The sequence below is a fragment of the Chlorocebus sabaeus genome, chromosome 22 (genome assembly GCF_047675955.1).
Source record: "Chlorocebus sabaeus isolate Y175 chromosome 22, mChlSab1.0.hap1, whole genome shotgun sequence".
NCBI classification, from domain to species: Eukaryota; Metazoa; Chordata; class Mammalia; order Primates; family Cercopithecidae; genus Chlorocebus; species Chlorocebus sabaeus.
The window spans coordinates 53475682-53501300 of record NC_132925.1 but is presented as its reverse complement, the minus strand read 5'-3'; the positions used below and the strand labels follow the sequence as shown (position 1 = coordinate 53501300).

At 49.0% G+C, this 25619-nt stretch overlaps 1 protein-coding gene across 1 annotated transcript in view; it reads left to right on the top strand.

Annotated features, from left to right (window-relative positions):
* Positions 1-24885, top strand: part of SLC6A1 (solute carrier family 6 member 1) — a 45275-nt gene extending 20390 nt beyond the window's left edge. Inside the window, exons 2-16 of the mRNA XM_007985234.3 lie at positions 2558-2619; positions 3693-4022; positions 4417-4548; positions 5172-5272; positions 6787-6896; positions 8859-8991; positions 11960-12094; positions 12284-12387; positions 12739-12863; positions 14180-14292; positions 14665-14796; positions 16840-16942; positions 19328-19428; positions 20215-20382; positions 22501-24885. Coding sequence (XP_007983425.1) covers positions 3785-4022; positions 4417-4548; positions 5172-5272; positions 6787-6896; positions 8859-8991; positions 11960-12094; positions 12284-12387; positions 12739-12863; positions 14180-14292; positions 14665-14796; positions 16840-16942; positions 19328-19428; positions 20215-20382; positions 22501-22605 — 1800 coding nt within the window. The 5' untranslated portion in view covers positions 2558-2619; positions 3693-3784 and the 3' untranslated portion in view covers positions 22606-24885. The remainder of the gene's footprint in view (positions 1-2557; positions 2620-3692; positions 4023-4416; positions 4549-5171; positions 5273-6786; positions 6897-8858; positions 8992-11959; positions 12095-12283; positions 12388-12738; positions 12864-14179; positions 14293-14664; positions 14797-16839; positions 16943-19327; positions 19429-20214; positions 20383-22500) is intronic.
* Positions 24886-25619: the final 734 nt, after the last annotated feature.

Here is a 25619-nt window from a genome sequence, read left to right as displayed (position 1 = left end):
GTTCCCCAGGTGTGCGGGGTGAGGCACGCTTCTTGGGACCACTCCATTTAAGCATTGGGTCCCAGGCGCGTTCACTAGCAGGAGGCTCTTTATCAATTCCCTCCCATGGACTAGATGTTTGGGATTATTTTTACTACCAGACTTTATTACAGAATAATTATTTTTTGTATTAACAAACACATGTACCACTCCCAGCTTCTGACTGGCCCAAGGTGCTGAGCTAGACTTCTTTGCTTTGGTACAAAGAGAGCCCAACGCCAAGAGACTTGACATTTCTGTTAGCTGGTATTCCCCAGGGGGACTAAAAGGATGATTTCCATTGGAGTTTTTAAAATGCTGAAGACACTGAAAGACCTGAATAGTAAACCCTTAATAAACGTTAGTCGGTATTATTATTGTTGTTGTTGTAGCCTTCTGGGAAGTTGTGAATGCCAGATTAAGAACAATGGATCCATACTCAGATGGCGGCGATTGCAGTGATAACAATGACTGAGATTTCCTAAACCCTAACTATATGCCAGGCATAGTTGTACACGCTTAATACACATGATCTCATTTAATCATCACCATAACCCTCTGAAGGAGGTATTATTATCCTCCCATGTTATAGATGAGGGTCAGAGAGGTGAAGTAACTCACCCAGCATTAGCAGGTGTTGGAGGGAGCCAAGGTCTGTCTGACTTAGCACTAGGGTGGCTTTGCCGCTGTGTAAGTAAAGAGCCTTCTCAGTCCTAAATCCTCAAAGAAGTTTGAGTTGTATCAATTCATGGCTTTACTTCGTTTATCTTCATATGTGCCACATCTTCTAAAAGGAAAACTCCAAATATAGTCATGTGGCTCTTCCTAGGGAAGTTATAGGCATTTAGCTGAATCTGAATACATATCCCCATATTCCAGAAATTGGAAATCACATGTATGTCTTCTTTATGGTGGGGTCTTCAGAGCAGCCACCATCTCTGATTGCTCAGGGCTTGGCATGAGGAGGTGCTCAATATAGTCATGGAGAAGAACTCGTGGACTGAACTTCCTGGTGAACCAGAAGGATGGTGCAGAGATTTAAGATTGCAACAGGAACCCCCAAGCCAATGTAAGCAAAACATCTGTTTCATGACTATGGGAATATTTTGTAAAATCCAAGTACCAGCCTGAAGAAAGCCTGGAACTGCAAACTAGGAGCTTCAAGACACTCTATCTTTTGATCTCTAGTTCTCTCCTTCCTCAGCAGACCAACTCTCACTCTGAGTACAAGATGGGCAGAGGATGGCTGCCCCAGAGTTCCCAAGTCACTGGCAAAACTGCCCCTCTTCCTGGGTCCCATGCCAAATTTCCAGGGAAGGAATTTGATTGGCTAGCCTGGGTCAGGTGGTCAGTCTTGATCCAAGGTAATTGGATCATTTTGAACAAATATGGCAGCTGGAGCCCACAAGAGTAGACCATGGGACAGGCAAGGGCATCATTGTTAGGACAGTTAATGACTGAGGCTGCTCTCTCCTGCCTATCCCGAGACTCCCTGGTAGACCACAGAATCGGCCGCCTCTTACTTCCTGCCATTCTCGAGGAGGGGAGGCAGGCACCCTACTGAGTCCAGAGCTCTCTCTGACATTGCCATGCCCAGGCCAGGAACTAGATGGGCATCCAAGACCAGCCTGTGTGAGCAGGCCATCCCTGAGAACGAGGAGCAGGGGTGGCAGGAAAGTTTGGATGATCTGAAGATGGCCTGGTTCTCCGTGAACTCTGGGAGGAGATGATGGTGTTTGGTAATGGGGACTGCATGTGAAGGGCTGGAGGGCCAGTCCACAGCAGACTGGGCCCCCACTGGGCAAAGCTGCGGGGTGGAGGTCACGGGGGAGGGCCAGGTTCACACCGCACCTTGCTTTGGCACAGCTCCCGCCTCTGAGGGTCCGCAGACTGGTGCTTCACATTTTCTGGTTGTTCCGAGGGTTCCATAAGTTTATTTTGTGTGATATTATTAATTTAAATCACTTTTGTAGAACATTATAGAAATAAAAAAAAGCACAAAGAAGAAAACAAAAGTCACTCATAAACTAAGCATTGTAGTCATCTTTGGATATATCCTTTTTTAAAATAAATTTGGGGGGAGGCGGCAAAAATTGGATAATTCGAAATAAACTCTCTGGAAACCTGCCTTTCTCACCCCAAAACAAGGTGCTCTTTCTCGTGTTCTTACGTGGCCTTTTTGTAACATTTCCACGAGTTTGGATGGAGGATGGAGAAAAGTCTCAGCAGCCCCTCTGTTGGTTTCTCTTCTCCTCTGATAAATTTATGGAATGTCTTCTCCACGCTGCCCTCATCCCACCCCCACAGCTGTCCCGAGGGCAGCAGGCCCCACTCCTGCATGTTCCCAGCACCCCGAGGGCCAGTGCCATGCTGCATGGACTCGCTGCGGCCACCCTGGCTGGGGATGCTCTGCGGGACACACGCACAGCCCGGACGACCTGGCAGGCTTCCTGCACCCCCGCTGCCCTCTGTAGGAGCTGCCTGCCTGGCCCACCGCTGCTTCGCCATCCCTCCTCTCCTTCCCTTCTCTGTTTTGCAGGCTCTCATCCAGAGTGGCAGAAGGAGCCCTTCTGGAGCTGACCCACCCCCGACGACCATCAGGTAACATCAACAGCCACAGTAACAACATCCATGAGTGGAGTTCTCCCTCTTAACCAGGCTGACGAAAAGCACTCTTGCAGCGATTACGGCTGAGTTTTGATGCAACTCTATAAGCCAGAGGGGATTGCCCCCATTTTATACATGAGGAAACTGAGCACAAACAAGATCAGTACTTAATAGTATTGAGTGGTAGTACTGAGCAGTAGTACTCAGCTGGTGGAAGGCAGACTGGAAATTTGAACTCAGGACTGGTCTCAGCCCAGTTTCCTCCACTGTACTGTACCCCATGCTGCCCCTGGAAATAAAAAGGTAAGAAGGCTTCAGGGTGTCAGTAGAATATCTTGCGGTGACTGAAGGCTGAAAGAGGTCCTCTAAACCAGTGGTCCTTAGCTGAGGGCCAGGGCTGGGCTGCCAGTATAAGAATCTCCTTTAGCAGAGTTTGTTAAAAGTATAAACTCAGGACTTCCTGCAACCCAGTGAGAGATGTACCAGTGTCTTCCTCATTTTAAAAGATAGGGGCACACAGAGGTTGAGTGTACTTAAAGTCATACAGCTCAAAAGTGATAAAAGTGGACTGTGATCAGAGGTTGTAACTCCTAGGCTCTGTTGTCTTCACTGGGACCCTCCATAGTGGGGCCACCTTTCTCCCCATTCAACCACAGGTTGAACTTCTTTCTTGCTCGCCCTGGCCATGGCTAGTATGGCTGCAGAGTGGGACAAGGCTCCCAATTGCATCCTTGAAGGCAAAGTTAAAGATTCTATGATTAAATACTTAATATTTCATGTTGGAAGTTTGGTGGCCTCAGATTTCTCCTCTGAGCAGGACATACAACAGAGGGTTGGACACAGATGGCCGGAGTTGAAGCTAGGCCAGGAACCATCGCTGTGTCTTTGGAAATAAAAGTCACCTTCCTTCCTCCAGGAGCGAGGGTGGGTGAGAGGAAGAGCTTATAGAGAGCCTTTTCAAGCCCCTAGTTTGTTCATGGGTTATTTTGTTTTTGTCATTTAAGGGTGAGGCAACTCCAAGGTCATACTCTCTTTCTGTGCCTGTCACCCTACCCCTGTCCTCCTAGGGTGCCCTTGAGCCGCAAAACTGCTGTCCACGTGGACCGGGGCTGACATCGCACGTCCATCTGCCAGGACCCCTGCGTCCAAATTCCGAGACATGGCGACCAACGGCAGCAAGGTGGCTGATGGGCAGATCTCCACCGAGGTCAGCGAGGCCCCTGTGGCCAATGACAAGCCCAAAACCTTGGTGGTCAAGGTGCAGAAGAAGGCAGCAGACCTCCCCGACCGGGACACGTGGAAGGGCCGCTTCGACTTCCTCATGTCCTGTGTGGGCTATGCCATCGGCCTGGGCAACGTCTGGAGGTTCCCCTATCTCTGCGGGAAAAATGGTGGGGGTAGGTGCTGGCCTGGAGACCTCCTGGCTGGGTCTGGACCCTGCAAAAAGGATCCTGCTTAGGCATTTTTCTGGGGCAACTGTAGGAGAAAAGCCCCCCTAAAGACTCCAGAGGGAGCACCAGGCCCCATTTCTTGTTTCTTATCCCTTTATCAAAAGATTCCTGAAGGACGATTGTCCTCTGTTAATGATACCAAGAAGTTCATCTACTCACCTGCAAAAAATGGGATGTATTTCACATAAGGCTGTCCTTGGGCCTGCAGTTGGCTGTGGGTCCTACTTTTGAGGCAGGTATAGAGAAATCCTGGATGGGGACCCAGAACCACGGCACTCCCTCTACAAGGGCAGGTCTTGAAAGTCTTGGGGCCACGAGCTCTGTCTTCTTTCCCCTGCAGGAGCCTTCCTGATCCCCTACTTCCTGACGCTCATCTTTGCGGGGGTCCCACTCTTCCTGCTGGAGTGCTCCCTGGGCCAGTACACCTCCATCGGGGGGCTGGGGGTATGGAAGCTGGCTCCTATGTTCAAGGGTAAGTCTGCAGAGCAGAGCCCTGGGTGGTGGTGCCCCTGCCCACACACACCCCTGCCCCTCTGGAGAGAGGGAGCTGTCTACCCAGACCAGGGTTGACATCACATATCCGTCCATCAGGTGCATGTCTGAGCAGAATGAGGGCTGTTGCAAGGGGCCAGGTGGCAGATGACAGTGCTGGTCAGAAACTAGGGAGGTGGAGGTGGAGAAGCCCAATCCAGAATCTCCCGCACATCAGCCTGTTCTGTCCTGTTAGCCCATTCATTTCCCCTGCGAGAGCTGGGTGTGACTTGCTTTGCCTTGTGCTCAGTGCCTGACAGGCACCCAGGTAGATACATGGTGAGTCATGCTTACTGACTGAGGGCCTGGGCCCCACCTCGTCTGGCAAGCTGAGACCCCAGCCCTGCCTGCCACCAGTCTGCACTGGGCCCCAGACATGAGTCCTGGCCCCTTGGCTTGCCAGATGTACATGACCTTCAGCAAGTCACTGCCTCTCTCTTAACCTCAGTGTCCTCAGTAATGCCTCTCTCTGAGATCGATAAGATTGTAGAGGACATGGAACATGCCAGGACAGTTCATGTTAAGTCTGTATTAAATGGATGTGTGTCTGTATTCTGCTCCCAGGCGTGGGCCTTGCGGCTGCTGTGCTGTCATTCTGGCTGAATATCTACTACATCGTCATCATCTCCTGGGCCATCTACTACCTGTACAATTCCTTCACCACGGTGAGTGGTCCCTTTGGCCACCCCCTCCAGCAGGAGCCACACCCAGAGCCCACCCTCCGCCTGCCGTGGCCACCACTCTGCTGACAAGGTCATTCCTCCAGGAGTGGGGAACTCGGTTTGTCTTTTGTGGGCCTTGGTCTCCCCACAACAGCCATAGCCTCATGAATTTAGCATCTCCTGTGAGCCAGACACTCCTTGTAGGCTCACATCCAATCCTCATGACACCCCTCTAAAGTGTGTATTGTTAGTCCATTTTATATGGACACAGACAGCCTGGGTTCAAATCCTGACTCTACTATATACCAGCTGTGCAACTTCAGAAAAGAGACTTAACCTCTCTGAGTCTCAGTGCCCTCATTTACAAAATGGAAATAAAATTAGAATCTGCCCTAGTTCCTCAAAAAGTTAAACATAGAATTACCACATGATCCAGCAATTCTGCTTCTGAGTAGATACCTAAAGAATGAAAAGCAGGCTCTCAAAGAGATATTTGTACACTCCTATTCACAGCAGCACTATTTACAGTAGCCAAAAGGTAGAAGCAAGCCAAGTGTTCATTGATAAATGAATTGGTAAGCAAAATGTGGTCTGTACATACAATGGAATGTAATTCAGCCTTTAAAAGGAAGGAAATTCTGGCACGTGCTTCAACATGGATGAACCTTGAGGATATGATGTCAAGTGAAATAAGCCAGTCACAAAAATACAATACTGTAGGATCTTGCTGATATGGGTTCCCTAGAGCAGTCAAATTTATAGAGACAGAAAGTAGAATGATGGTTGCCAGGGGCTGTGAGTAGGGGGATGAGGAGCTGTTGTTTAGTGGGTGGAGCTGCAGTTTTGCAAAACGAGAAAAGTTCTGGAGCTGGACGCTGACAATGTTAGGCACCACATTTCTCACGATGTATTCCCATTGTTAAGTGACACATGACTATATTTGCAGAGGTGTGGCGGGGCTAAGGGAGCTACATTATGGGTATACTTCATGCTTCTAAACTGTACACTCACCAACAGTTAAGATGGTAAATGTTACGTATAATTTTATCACAATTAAAAAATGAAAGAAAACAAAGTGAAACCCACCTCATAGGGTTCTCGTGAGGATTAAGGAGCAGATATGTGTAAGGAACTTAGAATCGCGCCTGGCCGAGACCAAGCCCTGTAAGTGTTTGCTGCTGTCGTCGCAGTGAGAGTTAGATGGGCAAGATCTCTTGCCCAAGGTCACATGGTGGGGAAGTAGCCCCAGCTGCAGCTTGGAAGGCTGTTTTCATAGTGAACGGGTTGAGGTTCAAATCTTAGCCCTGGCACTTAGTAGCTGTGTATTCTCAAGCAAGTCACTGTCCCTCTCTGATCTGTCAAATGGGGATCATAATGCTACTTACCTCCCAGAGCTGCTGGGAAAGGGAGGTGTGAGGAGGCTTGGGGACCATGAGGGTGGGCAGGGTGCACTGGGACCTCTCATGCCAGCCCCTGGGAGCCCAGTGGGATGTGTCCTCATGACTGTGTCCTTGCAGACACTGCCGTGGAAACAGTGCGACAACCCCTGGAACACGGACCGCTGCTTCTCCAACTACAGCATGGTCAACACCACCAACATGACCAGCGCTGTGGTAGAGTTCTGGGAGTGAGTATGGGGCCGTCAGGGGATGGCAGGGACGGGGAATGTCAGCCAGGGGCTACGGTCATGCGTCACGTGACATTTTGGTCATCAGCGGACCACATATACAATGATGGTCCCATAAGATTATAATACCATATTTTGCTTTACCTTTTCTACATCTAGACATGTCTAGTACAGAAATACATTGTGTTACAGTTGCCTACAATATTCAGTACAGTCATGTGCTGTATAGGTTTGTGGCCTAGGAGCAATAGGCCACACCATATGGTGTAGGAGTATAGCAGGCTACACCATCTAGGTTTGTGTAAGTACACGCTATGATATGCACACAACAACAAAATTGCTTAACAACACATTTCTCAGAACATATCCCCGTTGTTAAGTGACACATGACTATACTTGCCGAGCTGTGGCAGGGCAAGGGCTAAGGCAGCCACAAGGGATGCCGAAAGCCTTTTCTCCCCAGAAAGAGTTGAACCATAGATGGAGCCATAAGACACACAAACTCTGACCTTTGATAGCGAAATCCAGCTACCCACAAAGCCACGGTCTAGCAGGGACAATACATTCCCCAACATCTCTGCCTCTAATCTCCTGCCAGCGCCTCCTGGTGATCGAACTCAGCTAGAAGCCAGAGGGCAGGGGACCAGATAATGTAGCCACAGTAGTCAGCATCCTGGGGCCTGGCACAGAGTGGTCAAGGGGGAGAGTGGATCAGAGAGGCAAATGGAGGGGAATAACCAGCACAGCCAATTAGAATCACGTGGAGAGGTCGACCATATCCTGATTCATCCTGAAAACCGGCCCGATCTACTTACGAACCTAGAGTCACTCGGAATAAACACGCACACACACTCTGGCCATAGTGAAGGCCATACTGATTGTATCTTCAGGGGAGTACCTTGTAGAGATGTGTGTTGGGGGGCATGATGTGACACAGTGAGGTGCTGGGGCCCAAATCTCTCTGGCATGAAGGAAGCATCCATGCTGGACAGCTCTGAAGGATCCAGGAGCAGTCTAGAAGGTCCCAGAGTACCTTGGATAAGCTCCCAGGAGGAACTGTTCTCAGGCAGTGTCAGAATCAGTGTTGCCTGATCTCTTCATGGTGCAATGTCCGTGGTTACACTGTTTCCTTACAAATAAAAATCAAATTCTGCTCCGGTGGGTTCTGCTTTCCGGCAGCTCCCACATGCCGCTCTCAGGCACGTTCGAACTTTTCATTCAATCATTTATTCAGTAAACACTTCTTGAGCTCCTACTATGTGCCAACTGATGATAGGCACGGACATGCAGACAGGCAATGGCACCACCAGGTGGCCAATGCAGAGAGGACAGAAGCACAGGCGGCTGGGCTGCGGGGACCTCAGGGAGGCCCCTGGACCAGCCCAGATGGGGAGTGGCATCTAGAGGAGAAAACTGCAGGGCAGGCAGGTGCTGGAGAGGAACAGTGTGAAGGCTGGGAGGCAGATGAGGTCAGGCTAGGCACCGGCAAGCAGGCTGCAGCGAGTGCTGAGAGGAGAGAGAGATGCAAGGGCCTTGAAAGCCTGGCCAGGGAGTTTGGGCTTCATTCTGAGAACAAGCGGGTGCTATTCATTGCAGTAAGCAAAGGAGTGACATGATCAGACTTGCAATTTAGAAGGCTCTCTGGGGCTGGAGAGGGGACAGAGGAACACTGAAGGCAGCGTCCCACTAGGAGGCCACCGGGCCATCCAGATGAGCAGTAGTGGTGGCTGACTAAGGCCCTGGGAGGTCCTGTTCTCTTTGATCTCTTGACCAAACAGCACTTTCTACCGATCAGTATAATGGGCCTCGCAGTCCCCAGCTACCTCTTGAATCACGGTGATGATGGTGTCAGCACAGTTCCAGGGCGGGGATATCGTCTGTGGCCATGCCCTGGGCACCCCTTGATCACTCCAGCTCCCACCAGCTCTGTGTGACTTTCTCCTCCCTCCACTGTTTGACTAGGCGCAACATGCATCAGATGACAGATGGGCTGGATAAGCCAGGTCAGATCCGCTGGCCACTGGCCATCACGCTGGCCATCGCCTGGATCCTTGTGTATTTCTGTATCTGGAAGGGTGTCGGCTGGACTGGAAAGGTAAGGGATATATGTGCACAGTGGGGACAGGAGGGCACTGGATAGAGGAACAGGTCTACAAAGGAAGCTCTGCCCACGACTCCCAGGAGTCCCATCTAACCCTGAGTTAAGAAGGTCCCTTCATCACTCTGTGTGTCAGTTTCTTTTACTGTAAAATGGGAATAATAACATTACCTTACCTTCTAGGGTGGTTATGAGGATGAAAGGAAATCGTGCAGCACAGTGGGAAGCTCACAGCAACTCCCATGGGATTCCACTGGGCTCAACAGAGTCAACTCAAAACAAGAGGGCAAATGTTGCTCCTGGACTGTTGAACAAACTTTCCCAGAGCATCTGCTCTGCACCAAGCCTTGTGCTAGGCGCAGAAGCTCCAGAGATGACAACTTCACATCCTGACCCTTGAGGAACAACAGAGATGAATAGGTTAATGGTTAAAGACTCAGGCTCTGTGTTAAGCAGTCCATGATTTCAGATCCCAACCTCACCATTTACTAGCTGTGAGCTCAGGCAAGTCATTTTGCCTCACAGATAAGTATAATCATGAGCCCCGTTTTACAGAGAAGGAAACTGAGTTCCTTCTCGGCTCATGATTATACTTATCTGTTGGTTTATTATGATAATCAGATGAGATGGTGATTTTGTCAAGCACTCAGCACCTAGCAAGGGGGGTTGTTATTGCTCTTGTTTTTATTATCAGCAAGTGCAGAGCAAACGCCAAGCTGGGATGTCCAGCCCAGGGACACCTGGGAGGTGGAAAACTGGCCTTACTCCACCTCTTTTCCCTTTCAAGCCCTACCCCAGGAGCTTGGGGACAGAATAGAGCAGAGTCTCTCACTGGCCTTGACCTGAAGGGAACCCAGAGGGCAAGTGTGTTGTCTCAGATCTTATGGCAAGTCAAGGGCAGAGAAGAGATTTGTACTGAATAAGCCGGGAGGCAGGAAGGTCAGAACTACCCAAGAAGTGGATGCAAGGTTCTAGAAGCAGTAGCAGAAACGAACCAAGCAGAACCTTAACAAATTCCACACTTGGCAGAGCTGATGAAAAGCGGCCCTAGTTCCATCTGGTGGGAACTTCTGGACCCACTGGGTTCTCAAATCCAAGGCTGGTGTAAAAATCTCTCTGATCCATTCCTAGGACTAAGGACGCCAGAGGAGGGCACAAGTGTCTCCCAGTCTAACTTTTGGGGCAGAAAAGTATAGGGCTTATGGGCTTTGGAAGGGTTTGAATCTCAGTCCCTGAGCTTCTAGCTGTGTGCACTTGAGCAAGCCATTCACTTCTCTGAGCCTCAGTCTCCTCATCTGTTCAATGGTCACAACAACAGTACCTTACAGGGTTGTCACAAAGACCGAGGGAGATGAGTAGAATGCTTAGCATATGCCTTACATATAGTATTAATTATAATCATTTTGGAGTGGTAATTAGAGTTCCTGCTACATTAAGAGACTGGCCACTTCTTGGGGACAGAGAGTAGGGCCCCCTCACTGCATATATTGAGGATGTCAACCAATCCATCCACAAGCATTTATTGAATACCTACTATGTGCCTGGCTTCACGCTGAACACAGAAGGCAGGGGAAGTACGAGACCGAGGCGACATATAATAAGCCTGCAGTGTGTCCTCATGTGACTGACCTTTCTGAGCAGTGGGTGTGACCGTGCCTGTTTCCAGACAAGAGAAAGTGAAGCTAAGAGAAAATACGACATTGGCCCTAAGTTACACAACTCGTGGGTGACACAGATGCGTTTGAATTCCCTTTTCCTAGCTCCAAGTACAATGGGTTTTCTCTTGGATTGTGGCTGCCTTCCTTAATCTTGCAGAATCTCAGGGTCAAGTCATGGAGGTGAAGCTAAGCTGGTGAATTGTCCATGCTGACCGGGAAACAGGCTCACATTAGACTCTGAGATACAAAGGTCATCGAACTTGAACATTGCTCTTCCACACTAGTGAGCAAAGAAATGCAATTTTAGATAATCATGATCAATTTGACAAAAAATAATTGTTTAAATGATGATACCCAGTGCTCGTCTTGTGACAGGAAGACACTCTCTGTAATACCAGGTGAAGTTCCATTTCTTGAAGGCAACAAGGTAATATGGATCAAAAGCCTGTGATGACTTTATTCCTTTTACTCAGTAACTCCACCTCTAGAAATTTTTCCCAAGAATGGTATAATAATTTTGTAGCTGAAGATACAGGGGTATTTAATGTGGTATTATTTAGAGTCACATAAAATTGGATGTAACCTAAACGTGTAACAGTGGGGAAACTTTAAAAGAGAATGGTAGGACCTTCTGAGGGACTGTTTTGTGTAATTAAAATGTCAAATTGTTCATAAGGCAATAAAACAATGTTTAGTAAACAAAATGAGAAACAAACCTGTATGTATTGTGTTTTGTTTTTTAATTCTAAACATGTTACACGGAAAGGCAAGTACCTAATTTGAACCTCATTTTATAAGAAAATGTGATTACATCTGCAAAGGAGAGTTTCAGAAGAGCATTAAAGTAGGAACATCCATGCATTTATGTGTTCGCCAGACAATTACTGAGTGTCTACTATATACGGTGGACTGTTCTAGGTATGGGGATGTGAACAACGCAAGCCTTGACCCCCCACATAACTTACATTCTAGGTGCTGGTGAAGGGAACTTTCATTTTATGTGTGTGTGTGCATATGTAATTAAAAAGTTTTCCTGTCACCATATGCATTACTTGGATAATTTAGAAGTCAAAAAATAAGATGAAACAGGGGAAGGGGAAAACCCAATGTGAGCTGGTTGGCTCAGACTCCAAGGAGGAGCTTCAGAAAACTGGCCAAGGAGAGCAAGGATCTGGGAAGGCTTCCTGGAGGTGGAAGAACTGGAATCAATCCCAGAGCCACAACAGATATGGATGTAGGGGAAATTGGGGAGGAGGAAGCAAGGGTGTACAGGAGGAGGCGTCACCTGTCACCCACTTTCCTCCCAGGTGGTCTACTTCTCAGCCACATACCCCTACATCATGCTGATCATCCTGTTCTTCCGCGGAGTGACGCTGCCCGGAGCCAAGGAGGGCATCCTCTTCTACATCACACCCAACTTCCGCAAGCTGTCCGACTCTGAGGTGAGTGCTCCTCCCAGCCTGGATTCTGAGCCACCACTTAGCAGCTTTGAGACAAGCTTTTACATCTTTCTGACCCTCACTGTAGACCGGGTTTGTTGCCAGGGAGAGCCGGTGGGCGTATAGAAAAGGCCCTGGTGAGCTGTGGCTATGGTGATTACTATTGACAGTCTTTGATAATTCTGCCTACAGGTGTGGCTGGATGCGGCGACCCAGATCTTCTTCTCATACGGGCTGGGCCTGGGGTCCCTGATCGCTCTTGGGAGCTACAACTCTTTCCACAACAACGTCTACAGGTTGGAGAGGACAGCTGTGGGAGCCCCTTCATTCCTGGCCTAGCCCCTCGAGTCCACACCCCACACTCATGTGTTAGGGCCCTCTTTGGCCACTCTCAGCTTAACCTCTCCCTGAGCCAGTCCTTTGTGTCACTCCTTCTGGAGACACAGACTTTCCTGTTGTCCCCTTTTCCTGACCCCGATCCTCTGGCTCTGCCCTCCCCTAGCTTGCTCTTAGGGCCTGTGCTTCTGGGGCCCAAAGTGTAGCCCCGTTCCCAGCTCCCTCCTCCGGGCCACCCCTTCATAACCACAGCCAGCAGCTACACTGTTTGCCAGTCCCACCCTCCTGACCCCACCCCTCCCTCTCTCCAGGGACTCCATCATTGTCTGCTGCATCAATTCATGCACCAGCATGTTCGCAGGATTCGTCATCTTCTCCATTGTGGGCTTCATGGCCCATGTCACCAAGAGGTCCATTGCTGACGTGGCGGCCTCAGGTCAGTGCAACACTGTGTGGGGCCGGGCTCCTGGCGTGGGGGCACTAACCACGCTGGCCTTTGCCATCATCACCATTAACACCACCACTGTGGCTCACTGGCCTTGAGTACTTCCTATGTACCAGGCAATGCACTGAGCATTTTACATGGACTGTACCCGTGATTCTTCTCAACACTTTGCGATACATGCTACTGTTAACCCATTTCATAGATGAGAAACTGAGACTCACTTCCTAAGGGCATGAAGCTGGAAAGTGGCAGATCTGGAGTTGGAGCCCAGGTCTGGCTGACTCCCAAGCCTGGGCTCTTAGTCTCTTGGCTATACTGGCACATCCAGCACAAACCTGGACATTTTGGGGAGAAGATCCACTCTTGCCTTGGGGGTATAAACTTTGGCTCAATTCAGATATGTTAATCACCATACTACAAAGACCCCCAAATCCATGCTTTTGTCTCAGCTCCAAAGATGTTCTCACCAAGTAGGCCATGCCAAGTCTGCTCACCACACAGTCATCAATGCCACAGAGCCCAAGGAAAACCCCAGACAGCCCTTCTCTGCACAGCCAGGCAAGCAGTCAATGGGAGGAACTCGCTGTGTGCAGGGCAGAGGCCCCTGAGGCTCATGGAGGCCACACAACTGGTCCCTTGAAGAAGTGGGCTGGTCCCGTGAAAGGAGCATTCTCTGCTCCGGTTCTAATCTCCCCTTCAACGGCAACCGCCATCTCATTTCTCTGCAACTCCCCAGCCATTCCACCACCCCCATCCAGAGCCAGACCCAAGGAGGTTACAATCTCTTTCCTTCTCATTCCAAGATTTCCTGATCTCTTTAGACACCTGCACCAAATACTCAAATGCAGCACATGCCAAACAAGGCTCCAAAGCTTCTCCTCCGCTATACTCCCCATCACAGAAGGGTCTCACCATCCAGTGCCCAGGGTGGAGACCTCAGCATCATCCTGGATTCTTCCCTCACCCTGCAAGCCAGCCGATACCAGGACCTGCCCCTCCGCCCCCCACATCTCTATCTGGTTGCCTCTCTGCACCTGCACTATCCCCACCACTGGCCAGGCCATGCTCTCCCCCCTCCAGATGATGGCCACAGCTCCTCACTGGTCCTCTTGTCTCTGGGCACAATTACTATGGCCCCTCATCCCCCACCCTCTTTCTGCATCTGGAAAAAGGGGCTGAAAACACTCACTTGAAAGGTTACTCTGAAGATGAAATGAAATAAGGCTTAGAAAATGGGCAATGTGCTGGAAAGGCTGTAGGTGCTGAGTATCTTTTATTTTTCTTGTCTTTTGCCCTTCTCTGTTCAGGCCCTGGGCTGGCATTCCTGGCATACCCAGAGGCGGTGACCCAGCTGCCTATCTCCCCACTCTGGGCCATCCTCTTCTTCTCCATGCTGCTGATGCTGGGCATTGACAGCCAGGTGAGGGCACCCTCTGCAACCCAGGAGCTTCTCCATCCCCAGACTCCTCAGTCCCCGAGTAAGCAGGGAGAGGAAGCCACTCTTAGGCTGCCAAGATGACGACCAGAAATTCCAGGTCCCTAGAATGTTCCACTGCATGAAACTTCAGGGAACAGCTCAGCCACCTTCTCCATTTTCCAGAAGGGGAAACTGCTGCCCAGAGGGAAGGGACTCTCCTGAGGTCACAAAGTGAGTCACAGGCAGAATCAGGCTGAACCCTGGGCTCTGCTGGCTCAGTGCTGCTGGGCCTCCCGTCCTTCCTTAGAAGGTCAGGCTTTGGGTGGATTGGGGCTGGGACTGCTGTAGGTGGCTGACCTCTGTTCCCACCTGAAGTTCTGCACTGTGGAGGGCTTCATCACAGCCCTGGTGGATGAGTACCCCAGGCTCCTCCGCAACCGCAGAGAGCTCTTCATTGCTGCCGTCTGCATCATCTCCTACCTGATCGGCCTCTCTAACATCACTCAGGTAAGCTCAGTAAGCACCTGGCACTTCCCCAGCACTGCCCAGGGCCACACCCAGGGCCTCCTTTCCCCTCCTCTGTTGTATCCCACCTTTCCTGCCTTCATTGAGCATCATCTCTGTGCCAAGCTCTGGGCACATAACAGTGAGTCAGATGGGGTCCCTGCCCTCCAGGGGCTCCCAGGCTGGTGGGAAACACAAACATAGAGCTAGGACATACAGGACAGAGCTAGAGAATGAAGCACCTAACCGGACTGGGGGCACCAGGGACTGCTTCCTGGAGAAGAGGATGTAGGAATTGAGCTTTGAAAGGCCCACAGAAGGCCGGGCGTGGTGGCTCATGCCTGTAATCCCAACACTTTGGGAGGCCGAGGCGGGCGGATCACCTGAGGTCAGGAGTTTGAGACCAGCTTGGCCAATGTAGTGAAAACCCATCTCTACTAAAAATAAATAAATAAATAATACAAAAATTAGTCAGGCTTTGGGGCAGGTGCTTGTAACCCCAGCTACTCAGGAGGCTGAGGTAGGAGAATCACTTGAACCCGAGAGGCAGAGGTTGCAGTGAGCTGAGATCACACCATTGCACTCCAGCCTGGGCAACAAGAGCGAAAAACTCTGTCTCAAAATAAAAGAAAGAAAGAAGAAAGAAAAGAAAGAGAGAAAAGAGAGAGAGAGAAAGCAAGCAAGCAAGAAAGAAAAAGAAAGAAAGACAGAAAGAAAGGAAGAAAAAAGAAAAGAAAGAAAAAATAGAAAGAAAGAGAAAGAAAGAAAGAAAGAAAGAAAGAAAGAAAGAAAGAAAGAAAGAAAGAAAGAAAGAAAGAAAGAAAGAGAGAAAGGAAGAAAAAGAAAGAGAGAAAGAAAGAAAAGGAAGAAACAAGAAAGTTCCACAGAAATTAGCCAGAAAGTCAAATTGGAGATGGACCTTTGAAGTTGACACTGCCCAAAGCTTTCTTTCGTTCCCATTTTTCTTTTGTATTGACATGAATGAGAAATGCTTGCATAGCTGGTAAATTGTACAATAAATATAAATGACTCTAGCAACATGAGTTTAGCGCTGCGGGTCTGATTTTTATAATCCACAAATCACCCCCCAGATCAAAATGTAGTTCTGCTCCAGAGTTAGTATTCATTCATCCCTTCATTCATAGTTGTGAAACACCTGCTATGGGCCTGGCATGACCCTGGAAATTTGGCAGTTAATGTGACAGATACTACCGTGTCTGCCGTCTTGGAGCTTACGTTTTGGTGGATAAGACTGACAGACAAATTAGATGATTTCGGAGAGTGTCAAGTGCCCTGGAGAAAAGAGGATAGCAGAATAGAGAATGACCAGTGGGACAGGAGGGGCGCTCCCTCAGACAAAGTAGTCAAGGGAGGTCTCTCTTTCCAAGAAAGCGACAGTTGGGCTGAGACTTAAATGATAAGAAAGAGCCAATCAGACGAAGATCTGGGGAAAGAGAGCAGAATAGGTGCAAAAGCCCTGAGGCATTTGAGGGACAGGGCGGGTGGCGGGGGAAGCCAGTGTGGCAGAGGCAGAGGGAGTGAGGCAATGGATGGGAGACGAAGAACCAGCCCATGCGGACCTTGCAGGCCAAGACATTTGGATTGGATGGGATGGGATGGGATGGGATGAGATTGGATGGCATAGGATTGGATTAGATCTCTCTCTCTCTCTCTGCTTATTTATGTGTTATATTATTGTCTCCTTTAAGTCATGAAAGGTTTTAAGCAGGGGAGAGACATGACTGATTTACACTGTAAAAAGATGGCACTGGTGACCAACTCCTCTTTCTGCCCTCCAACCTTACCAGAAATTGGCATTTTCCTCTACCACCTGGACATTTCCTTCCCAATCCCCAGACCGTCAATGTCCACAACCTCTCATGGTCACAAAGCCCTCAGTGCTTCATCTAATCTACCCTGAAGACTTCTTGCTGCAGTGCAGCCTAATCCCAGCCCCATCAGCCTCCAGAGTCCATGTCATCTGTGAACTGGATGCAATGGGCACCAGGGGCAATGCACCTGTTCCCACCTCTTTTCCTCTTGCAGGGGGGCATTTACGTCTTCAAACTCTTTGATTACTACTCTGCCAGTGGCATGAGCCTGCTGTTCCTCGTGTTCTTTGAATGTGTCTCTATTTCCTGGTTTTATGGTGAGTATCAGCCCCTCCTCCCTTATTCATTCGCTCATTCATCTATTCATTCCTTTCTTCAGTCATCATTCAACAAGTGCAATTTGAACCCCAGGTCTTCTCCCTACATTTATGTATTTATTTATTCTTCATATTACAATTAAATGAGGTTAGTCCAGGAGTCCCCCATGTTTAGAAGATATAAGAGCAGTTAAATGAATTCATTTAAAATAGGTGCCAACATTTCTTCATAAATTTTGGAATAAAAAGGGTTTTTGGAGATTTTATCCAGAAAAGGGAAACCAAAACTATTTTTTAAAGTTTTAAAGTTATATATTTAACAAAAGCTAGGCTGTAATTAAAAGTGTGCACTATCTTAAAACAAATAACAAAAGAAACATTGATTTTATTTATTTTGTGGCCTAAGTTTCTCGAGCCAACTGCATGACAGTAAAAAATGAAGACATCCTTTCCTGCACCTTTGATCGTCTCATCAGAGCAAATGTTTAAAGAAACATGATATTTTGTGTCCCCTTTGCAATATCTACCACCTCATCCCTCTTGTCATTGTCCCTTCTTTTTTATGTTTGTTCTATATGTATAAATTTAAGGGATATGGGTGCAATTTTGTTACCTGGATATCTTGTGTAGTAGTGAAGTCTGGGCTTTTAGTGTACCCATCACCACATAATGTACATTATTTTTATTTTTATTTTTATTTTTATTTTTATTTATTTTATTTTTTTGACAGAGTCTTGCTCTGTCACCAGACTGGAGTGCAGTGACGCAAACTCAGCTCACTGCAACCTCCGCCTGCCTGGTTCAAGCAATTCCCCTACCTCAGCCTCCCCAAGTATCTGGGACTACAGGCGCCCACCACCATGCCCAGCTAATTTTTTGTATTTTTAGTAGAGATGGGGTTTCACTGTGTTAGCCAGGATGGTCTCGATCTCCTGACCTCATGATCTGCCCACCTCGGCCTCCCAAAGTGCCAGAATTGCAGGCATGAGCCACCACACCCAGCTGTACATTCTACCCACTAAGTAATTTCTCATCATCTACCCTAGCTCCCATTCTCCCACTCTTCTGAGTCTCCAGTGTCTGTTATTCCACCTGTACCCAGTGTTTAGCTCCCACCTTTAAGTGAGAACATGCAGTATTTGACATTCTGTTTCTGAGTTGTTTTGCTTAAGATGTTGGCCTCCAGTTCCACCCACATTGCTGCAAAAGGCATGACTTCATTCTATTTTATGGCTGAATAGTATTCCATTGTGTATGTATACCATACTTCCTTTATCCAGCCATCCACTGATGGACACTTAGGTTGATTCCATATCTTTGCTATTGTGAATAAACACAAGTACAGTTATCTTTTTGATATAATAATTTCTTTTCCTTTGGGTAGATAGACAGTAGTGGGATTGCTAGATCAAATGGTCGTTCTATTTCTGGTTCTTTGAGAAATCTCTGTACTGGTTTACATAGAGGTTGCACTAATTTACACTCCCAAGAACACCTTCTCTGTCTAACTGTTCTAATATGGTCAGATCCTCACTGGTCAGTGACTCTGCTTGTAATTTGAGCAGTGCCCAAAGCCACTCTGGTGAACTTCAAGACACCAGTTTGGGGTTTGGGGTTTTTCTTTTTCATGAGATTTGCAGTACTTCTTTGCAATTGATTGCCAATTTCTTTTTCTTTTATTTATTTTATTTTATTTTATTTTTGAGATGAAGTCTCGCTCTTGTCTCCCAGGCTGGAGTGTAATGGCACAATCTTGGCTCACTGCAACCTCCGCCTCCTAGGTTCAAGCGATTCTTCTGCCTCAGCCTCCCGAGTAGCTGGGATTACAGGCGCCTGCCACCACACCTGGCTAATTTTGTATTTTTTAGTAGAGACGGAGTTTCACCATGTTGGCCAGGCTGGTCTCAAACTCCTGACTTCAGGTGATCCTCCCGCCTCAGCCTCCCAAAGTGCTGGGATTACAGGCGTGAACCACCGTGTCTGGCAGACTGCCAGTTTCTTATAGCATCTGACCATCAGGGAAAAACAGCCCCTGCCCAGGAAAGCCTTTGAAGGAATGGCTGGGATAGATGTTGAGTGGGAGGGACATTGAGAGTGGCAAGGGTTGGGGGGGATCATCTTGTCAGCCTCCTTTTTTTGGTAGATATCTTCACATTAAAGTGACTTGCTCACCTACACAACCCACTTGCTGTGAGAATTGGGCTATTGAAAAATACCTGGTAACGAGGACCCCCAGAGCATTACCCCCATGGTACAGACAAGGAAACTGAGACTCAGAGAGGTTAAGTGACTTGCCCATGGTCACACTGTGAGAAGGTGGTAGAACCAGGCTTTGACTCTGAAGCACCCACAGCTCATCCATCCCTTCTGCTCCCAATGTCACAGGTGTCAACCGATTCTATGACAATATCCAAGAGATGGTTGGATCCAGGCCCTGCATCTGGTGGAAACTCTGCTGGTCTTTCTTCACACCAATCATTGTGGCGGTAAGAACAAGGCCTGAGTAGCCCTATTAGGATGAGGCTAGACCAAGCCCTGGGAGGACTCAGGTCCAGGGAGAAACCTCTAGAGGCAGAGGCAGGTGGAAGAGGCCCCCAGAAACCCTGTTCCTTAATAATACTTCTCTCTACCATTTGTTGGGCATCTATTCTGCACCCTGTATGGTACAAGACACATTATATCATCCTCCACAAACCTCAGAAAAGAGTATTATTGTCTCACTTTACTGCTGCAGGATCTGGGGCTCACCTAACCAGTATCACCCAGCTAGTCAGCACTGGGATTCGAACCAAGACCAAGCTCTTGGCACTTGGAGACTCTCCTTCTCAGGGGCCCTCATCCCCACAAGCAGGAGCTGAAGCAGGGGCAGGCCTGGAAGGGGCCACCCGAGGTTCTTGAGGTGGGGGCAGAGCCACTGCATATGTTGTGTACCACATAAGGGGACCCTGCCAACCGCACACTGGGAGCTGATACCTCACCCTTGCTCTGCTTTTGAAGCTGGGGAACTTGGAGGAAGGGATTCCCTTTTCTAATTAGTCTCCCTAGAGGAGTTGCCTTTTCCTGCTGATCTTCCCTGAGAGGGTGTCTTTTTCTATTATGCACAAAGGCACCTTAAGTGCTAGCAGTGGCGCTGAGTGCAGGACTCCTAAGACCTTGGGCCTCTGTAAGGGTCAGCCTCGTGGTAAGGGTGGAGGGCAGTCAGCCTGCTGGCTTCAGGGTGGTCCATCCTGGGTGATTGACTCCTCCCCTCCCCTCCCCTCCCCCTTTTCCAGGGCGTGTTCATTTTCAGTGCTGTGCAGATGACGCCTCTCACCATGGGAAACTATGTTTTCCCCAAGTGGGGCCAGGGTGTGGGCTGGCTGATGGCTCTGTCTTCCATGGTCCTCATCCCCGGGTACATGGCCTACATGTTCCTCACCTTAAAGGGCTCCCTGAAGCAGGTAAGCCCTTCCCCACCCTTCAAATTGCCAGAGCCCTTCTCCCACTGTGCCAGGCACAGCCCCACCCCTTGTGGAGCTCACAGTCCAGCTGGGGAGACAGACAAGTTAATAGCCAATGACAGTAGAGTATCAGAGACACTGAGATTAGGGAAAGCCAAGGGGGTCGGAGCAAACAGCCCTCCCTTAGCCCAACCTGGGTTAAGGAGGATTAAAGAAGGCTTCCCAGAAGAGGGGATAACAAAGAAGAGGCCTGGGGATAAACCAAACTTAAAAGTAGAAGCAGAAAGAATGTTTCTAGAAGAGGGAGGGGAGGAGAGGTTGGAAAGCTTGTACTAAGGTCCAGGAGTATAAACTGCATTGGGTGAAATGAAGGGAGATCAGTGTGGCTGGAGGGTAAAGTGGAAAGGGGTGTGAGGAGAGGGCGTGACAAGAGATGAGGCTGGGATGTAAGCAGGTCCAGCCAGATCATGTAGGGCTTTGAAAACCAGGACAAGAACTTTGGACTTTATCCTGGCGGTAATGGGGTGTCATGAAGGGCTTGGAACAGATGGAGGGTGGGATCACATTTGCTCAGGGCTCACTCTAGATCTCATTTGTAGGATTGATATAGAGAACATGTGGTCTTACCTGCAAGGAAAGACGAAGCACAAAAGACCTGCTGCCCGCAGCAGGGGCCTCACCATCACGTAGGGTTCTCTGTCCATGCCCGCACTTTGTTAAATTGCACTGAATTCTTAAGGGAAGCAAAGAAGTGCTGGAGGTGCCACACAAAGAGACATTGATGAGGTGTGTGCAGGTTGAAAAGATGCCACTGGGAGAAGTGGAGAGTCAGAGCGTGAGGGCCGCCCCAGAAGGCCCTGGATGAGTGGCTGTCCACTGTAGTTCCCTGGGAAATGCACCTGCCAGACCCAGGGGAAGCGCTCTCAGGTCCGAGGCACGGGGAAGCTGGGCTGCAGGTTATGTGCCGCGGTGGAGTTACTGGGTCATCCTCCTCCAACCTCAGATGAAGAAACTGAGGAACCACAGGGGTTGAGTAAGCAGGTTCCCAGTTCGGGAAGCTGTGAGCAGAGCCAGGGCTTTCAGCCCTTTCTTCCCAATGCAGTTCCAAAGCTTTCCTTTTCCCATGATCCACTGAAGAGCCTCAAATAGCAGCTGGGTCTTAGTGTGGCAAGAGGTTAAGGGGATGCCCTTGCAGAAAAGAGCACAGCTTGTTCAAAGGCCCAGCGGTAGGAAGGGCCAAGACATACCTGAGGCCAGGGTGTGAGCTGACAGGGCAGGATGGCGAAGGCAGTGGGAGATCCGTCCACTCAGCATACATGGATGGAACCCTGATGATGTGCCAGATACTACTGTCAGTGCAGGGGACACAGCCATCAACAAGATAAGCAGTAATTGCACCCACCTGGAGCTCCCATTCTGGTAGAGGAAGATAAGCAACTAACAAAATAAAAGCATGTGAGGTGGGGAGGAGCAATACAGAGAAAAATCAAGTAGGTAGGGGGTTTAGGGAGTGCCAGGTGAGGCCTCACTGAGAAGGCGAAACATTTGAGCCAAGACCTAGGGAGGCGGAGAGCGAGCTGCCCTGTCTGAGAGGAAGGCTGTGCCAGAGAGAGGGCAGGGCCTGTGCAAACACCCTGGGGCGGGAGCATGCCTGCTGTGTTTGCGGGGCGTCGGGGAGTCCCATGCAGATGGGGTGGATGCGTGAGGAAGAGGAGAGGACCCTGAGGACTGGGAGGTGGCAGGAGCCAGGTCAGGTAGGGCCTTGGAGGACTTTGGCGCTGCCTCTTGGGGAAATGGGAGCCTTCAGTGGGTCCTGAGGAGTACAGGGGCGTGATCTGAGTCCGGTTTTCACAGAACTCTCCCGCTGGTGAGAGGACAGAATGAAGGCGAGAGTGGAAGCTGAGGGCTGACTGGGAGTTTTTGCAGTAACCCAAGTGAGAGCGACTGTGGCAGGGGTGCAGGATGTGGGGGTGTGGCTGGAGTTTGGGTGTAGTTTGGAGGCAGAGCAGACAGGATGCACTTGAAGAGAGGGCAGGAGAGGGAAGCGGCGGGTTCCCTGTCATCCCAGCCTGGGGTTTTCCCCAGAGAGCCTCATGCCTTCCTCCCCGGTACCCACAGCGCATCCAAGTCATGGTCCAACCCAGCGAAGACATCGTTCGCCCAGAGAATGGTCCCGAGCAGCCCCAGGCCGGCAGCTCCACCAGCAAGGAGGCCTACATCTAGGGTGGGGGCCGCTCGCCGACCCGACACTCTCACCCCCCGACCTGGCTGAGTGCGACCCCCACTTGATGTCTGAGGATACCTTCCATCTCAACCTACCTCGAGTGGCGAGTCCGACACCATCACCACGCAGAAAGGGGAGGTGGGAGGACAGTTAGACCCCTAGGTGGGCCCTGCCGTGGGCAAGGATACCCGGTGGCTTCCGGCACCTGGCAGGCTGGTGACCTTTTTAATCCAGGCTCCATCAGCGTCCCACGATCGGCCTTGGTAACCGCCGCGGTAGATCATTTTTATTCCGCCAGGGAGCGTGATGCAGCGAGGCCACATGTGCTCCTGGCTTTTAAACCTGTTCCTGACTGTTCTCTTACTGCCGAAACCCATGACTGTTATCTCGGACTTTGCAGGAGTTACTTTCCCTCTGAACGCTGCTCCATGCACAGGAAAAGGGCATTTTGTACAATGGGGACTTCCCGGGAACGCTTGCTCTTAAGTACCAGAAGTCAGCGGAGCTCTGGCTTTCGTGTTTTGGTTTTCTCCTTCCCAAGGCAGCTGGACAAAACAAAACAAAACAAAACAAAACCCAGGGGCGTCCGTCGATATTCCCAGGGCCGCTTCTCCTGCAGTCTGTGGAGTGTCCTTGTCCCCGCGGCCCGAATGAATGAGCGTTCTGCAGCCCGATGTCCCTGTCCCCTCCCCGCCGGGCCATTCTGATTGGACCTGGCCCAGTGCAATCCATCCAGACAAGCCCTGCTTGCTGGAAAACTGCCACAAGCACAATTGATCTCTTTTTATCGCCATTCCAGGGGCCTCAGGTCCTACTGGGGAAACTTCCTATACTGGAGCTCCGGTTTCTCTTAAGCTGCCCAATTTCACACAGTACAAAACAGTTGTAGGGGAAATCAAGGTGAAGGATCTGTCCGACAGTCAAGACGGATCCACAGTTATCTTTCGGTCTCCTTCTTAAACTACCACCCTCACTGCCACCCACCCCAAGCTGCTGCCAGCTCACCTTCCTTGAAATTCCTCAGCGGGAGTCTCCTCACTGCCACTAAAACCCACCCAGCCCACTAACTGAGGAGCTAGTGTTAATCCAGAGGATCCCCCGCAATGTGCTTCCGAGATTCAAAATGCTTCATTGGAAAGTATGATTTGTTCCTTTCTGGAACTGGGCTCCGTGGTGGCGGCGGCACTTCAAGCGAAGACAGTTTCTTGCAAGCTCCAGTAGCTCCGCGTGTCTCATTTGCCAGGAAGATGGGTTCCCACGTAGCAAATCATACATCGTGCCCCGTAGCTCCTTAGCTAGTTAGCTCACAAGCCGTGTTTTATGACTAATCCTTAATAACTATGGTAAATAACTGTGACTGTGGGGTTTTTAATCTCTTGTCATTCTCATCTGAAAGTGACCAGCATACCAGTTCTTGCAATAAGATATTACCCTCAGAATATTAAGCACATTATTGTAGAGAAAAAAAAATATGTGTACACATATGAACGCACAACATACACATTCATCCTCACGTGTGGCACGTAGGTCTCATTTGATATTGTGTAGGAAATCTGAAGCCTTTTCCTGAGGTCATCTGTAAATTAGTCTCATTGCCAAGGCATCCCCAGTGCCAGCTGGTGAATCCATGATCAGAATGCATACGTATTATTAAATGATAGGGTTTAGAATGACAGGAACCCATCACTGTGTCTCATGGTTCTACTTCTCCATCTGTGTGTGAATTCCTTTAGACTAAGGGCAGGAAGACTTCCAACTTTCTTTGTTCTTCAGTGTGAAACTGAGACCAAGTCTCTCTGAGACAAATGCAGTGTATTTAATGTTTGTAAGCAATTCTAAGTGAGATGTTTGGCAAGAAATCCCCTAACTGATTTCCATCCAAACCTATCTTATAGAGCACAATATTAAGTGTCGTACAATTACTGTGAGAACTGTGAATATGTGTAACTTTTTTTAGTATTTGCCCGGGGCGGGGGAAATATTGTATTATCGTATATGCTTTTTTTGCAATAAGGATTTATTCTCAGAACACCAAGTAAATCTATCTCTATATAAAAAATATATGTAATATATACATATTCAAAGTATATACAGAGCCTGTTTTAAAAAATACAGTATTATTTAGTAAAATTATCTGTTCTATGGACCAAATGTAAAATATTTATAAATGAAGATGCATTTTAAATGTCTATAAATGGTGTCATAACTAGAGCACGGGCGTTATGTAAGTTTCTAAGAATTTAGAGGATAAATAATAAAGGTTCTATGATATACAACATCAGACCTTCAATTCTTTGGGGTGGGGGCACAATACCCTCTTTCATCAGAACAACAACACATATACACAGAACTATTTTTCCCTAGCAGAGAGAGACTGGGGCTCAAAACTCAACAAAACAGAACCGGACTTCCCCAGAGTCTTCAGAGTCATAGAAAATGATTGTGCGCTCCACGAGGGAGGTGCTTTCGCTGTGCATGGGGTCAACTAAATAAAGATCTAAAACTGCAGGAGAACAGGAGCACATGTAGTGAACAACGGCACTCATTCATTCACTCACTGATTCCTTCCTCAACATTTTTATCTTTCTAAAGTGTATTTAGAAAAATGTGAATTCTACAGATGAATTGTAAGAATAGTTCCGCAGACACATCTGCGCTTCACCCAGATTTGCCAGTTGTTAACACGTCGCCACATTTATCTTCACTAACTCTCTGTCAGTCAAGGCTCAGCCTGGGAAGTGGAACCACTGGATATGATGGAATCAGGGCTTTATTACAGGAACGGACCTTAGACCACTCACTGTAGGGCAGTTGGAAAATAAGAGTCTGAGGTTTCTCTACCTGCTCTGTTCTTCCCCGGCTGTCCTCACCACTGGTTCCTTCCTTTCCTTCAGGTCTCTGCTCAATTATCACCTCCTCACAGAGGCCCTCCCTGACCACCCTAGCCAAAATAACATGCTCCTTCATCTCTCTCTGCCCCCCACCCTGCTTTATTTTTATTATTCTCAGCATT